The following is a 3,255-nucleotide window of genomic DNA, read 5'->3' as shown; positions in this document are numbered from 1 at the left end:
GCTGGGCTTGTGTGACCCTGCCTGGCTCGCGCCCCGGCCCTAGCCCTGCAGGTGGCGGCAGAATTACCGAGGGACAGTTACCCCACGCGTGTCCAGTGAAGGGACAAGCGTGGCAGACCCCCACGACGACGTGTCCGGGCTTACCGCACCGTCAATAGAAGAAAACTAAATTGAAAACACGTGTTGGGTGGTTTTCACGTCTGTGAATGGAATGAAACACAGACTTAGGGACTACCTGGACACCACCCCAAAGGACCACGATAAAACCACACGTGACCTTCGACAGTCCCGCCGTGAGAGGCTGGCTCTGTCTGTAAACTCGCCGTCCCGATCCCTTGGACGCTCGGCCTCCCCCGTGAGCAGGAACGGCTGTGCGCTGCCCTCACGCGACAGAACCCACAGCCCCGCGGGCCCGGGAGGGGCAGGCGGGTGGCTCTGCTCCTCGGTCCTCGGAGGCGGTGGGTCCACGGAGCCCACGGAGCCCGTGTAGCCCATCGAAGGATGGACGAGGAAACGGGGGGCCTTCTGCACGGACGCCCTCTTACGAAGACCCTTCCGGCTTACCAGGACACAGTGGCCTCGGGCGAGGCGAAGAACTTGCAGTGTAGTGACACGCTGGCCCCGGCCACGGCGGCATACGTCACGTCATCTTCCGTTTGTATCAGCGGACGGACATCTGTTAGAAAGTCACAGTTCCAAACTTTTCATGTAAGAAATAACACGTGCCACGCGAAACAGCCCGCGCCCATGCAGGTTAACGTCAAGGGGATGGGAAGGAGCTGAAGTCACAGTCCTCGCTGGGAAAAGCATCCACAGCCGGCGCGTTCTCGAAAGGTCAGTTTCAGTATAGAGTCCCAGGCCCGAGCGTAAGGTGAACGCGCCCCGAGTCTCCCCGTGCTTCCTGTGCCAGGCTCGGCGTGGCCGTGAGCGTGGCCCCGGACGCCGCCGCCGGACACGTGGGCACTCACCTACGACGTCGACGTTGGCGCTGGCCAGGATGGTCCCGTGCACGTTCGCGGCTTCGCACTGGTACACGGCCGTGTGGTTGGGCTGCAGGTTGGTGAAGCTGACCTCGCTGGGGGAGATGATGTCCCCGGCGAACGGGCTTTCTGCCAGGGGTCAAAGGGCGGCGGTTCGATCAAGCACGGCGCGTACTCGCGCGCCCCGCATTAGACGTGCGCATGGTGTTTATATCTTAAGACCAGTTTAGGGTGAAGAATAGGTCGCAGAAGCCGATTCTTCACAATTTCTCAACATCAGCCACGGATTTTTATTTACAGGTCAGTCTTCCTCCCTTCGAATGAATACTTATTGCCGAAGCACCCGCGGCCTGGGCCCACTGCCTCTCCCCGCCGCACCCGTGAGGATCCCTGGCTTCTGTTTGGCAGTCGCTATGACCCGAGTCACTTCTCCTGTAAAGCGCGGCCCCGACACCGCCCAGCGTGACTCACGCCCGACCCCACGTCACGGCCGCCGCTGCCCAACACCGTCCCTCTGCTCCACGACTAGGTGTCCTGTTCGCTGCTCACCCCTCCAGGTACCAGCCTCGTTTTGCCTCGAGAAGCTTAGAAAACAGGCCAGGTTTTCTGCTTTTTGGTGAGAAACCCCACACCTCTCACGAGCAGGTGTAGTTCTGGACGGAGCTTTTGCTAACACTGCTGGTGCCTTCGTCAGGGCCCCGAGGAGCCTGCGGCACGCGTGTCATCTCGCTGGCTGCCCTGTGGCGCTAGCAGGGCCACCATGGAGGGGAAGGGACTGCAGAGCCGAGGGCGCAGCCACTGGGCTGCCTCACTCCGGACCCCCAAGCCCCGCCCTCGCGGGCACACTGTGCGTGGCCGCGGACAGGACAACACACTCGCTGGGACCGCGGGGGGAGGGGCGCACGTCAGCGTTTAGTTTGAATGACCTGTGGCCCCCTTTTCCCCGTCACACAGAGCAGTGACGATGCTCAGGTCTGGGTACAGAAAACGCTGGACGTTACGTATTAAAACAAGGCTTTCTCATCCTCCCTCCCCTCCGAGTCAGACGGGAGCACGCATTGCACGTGACTGTGAGCTCCATGGGGGGCAGCCCTGCCCGTGCATTGCGTCCTGTGTCCCCAGCGCCCGAAGAGAAGCCGTCACCGCCATGGCATCCGGGGAATACTCCCGGAGTGACTGAGGACGTTCACGTGGGTGGCATTTCACCCCTGGAGGGGTCCCATGGCACACAGAATAACGGTCCCCAAAGACGTCCATGCTCTAATCTCTGCAATGTGGGGAAATGTCCCTGCACATGGCAAATGGGACTTTGCGGGCGTGATGAAGGTTAAGGACCTTGAGATGGGAGATTACCCTGGACCACCCCACTGTCCAGGTGGGCCTGGGGTCATCATAGCTTAAACCGAGAGAACGTCCTGGCCGCGGCCACCCAGAGCAGGTGTGACGTGGGGGACAGCCGGGAAGCAGAGGGCTGAGGAGCTGCCGGTGTGAGGACAAGGAAGGGGAACTCCCGGGGCCAGAGGGGACAGGAGAGAATCCCGCAGCCTCCCCCAGGGCCTGCTCCAGAAAGGGACACAGCACCACCGACACCTCGATTAGCCCGGGAGGCTTGAGCTGGGCTGCTAACCTGCAGACCCATAAAATAATAAACGCACGCAGTTTTAAGGCACGAAATCGGCAGTGACGTGTCACGGCAGCAGCAGAAACCAGTACAGTCCCGCAGGCGCCTGCTCAGGGTCAGCGAGATGAGGCTGCTCCGGAGCCCTTAGCGCCGCCGAGGACCGCGGCTGACCTGGTCGGGCTCTCCGGCGCCCTACTGCTCCGGCCCAGCCGCACGCCTGCCGGCCGTCCACGCTCGCCCTGGCCCTCCTCACCGTCCACTCCATCGGCTCTGCACTGGGAGCAGGCCCAGGCCCGACGCCTTGCCACCATAGCTCAGCCGTGGCCCATGGAGCCACGCGCCATATTCTCTACTCGGAGGCCAGGACGCCCTGCTGCCCATGAGTCAGCTCGGCCCCCTGGGCTGAGTGTCCTCCATGGGCTGCCTGCAGCACTCACCATATGTCCCAGGCACCACTGGGCTCCTGCCTTTGCCCGAGAGGCCCTGGCCCCACCCTCTCCCCCACCAGGCCTCAGCCCCTGAGGACTCTGCTTTCTCTCCGCTCTCCAAGATCCTGGGCCCTGGCACCGGGACCCCTCACCCCGACAGCCCTTCCGCAGACACCCGCAGGGGGGTCTGCACCCCGCCGCAGGCCTCTGCCTGGAGCGACGTCCT

At 62.9% G+C, this 3,255-nt stretch overlaps 1 protein-coding gene across 1 annotated transcript in view; it reads right to left on the bottom strand.

The window, feature by feature from the left end:
* The window catches only part of CHL1 (cell adhesion molecule L1 like), a 68,342-nt gene that overhangs the window by 28,919 nt on the left and 36,168 nt on the right, over window positions 1-3,255 (bottom strand). The window contains exon 7 of the mRNA XM_011383845.1: window positions 969-1,109. Within this exon, the coding sequence (XP_011382147.1) occupies window positions 969-1,109 (141 nt within the window). The remainder of the gene's footprint in view (window positions 1-968; window positions 1,110-3,255) is intronic.

The sequence above is a fragment of the Pteropus vampyrus genome, unplaced genomic scaffold (genome assembly GCF_000151845.1).
Source record: "Pteropus vampyrus isolate Shadow unplaced genomic scaffold, Pvam_2.0 Scaffold546, whole genome shotgun sequence".
NCBI lineage: Eukaryota > Metazoa > Chordata > Mammalia > Chiroptera > Pteropodidae > Pteropus > Pteropus vampyrus.
This window is presented reverse-complemented; position numbering and strand designations above follow the sequence as displayed.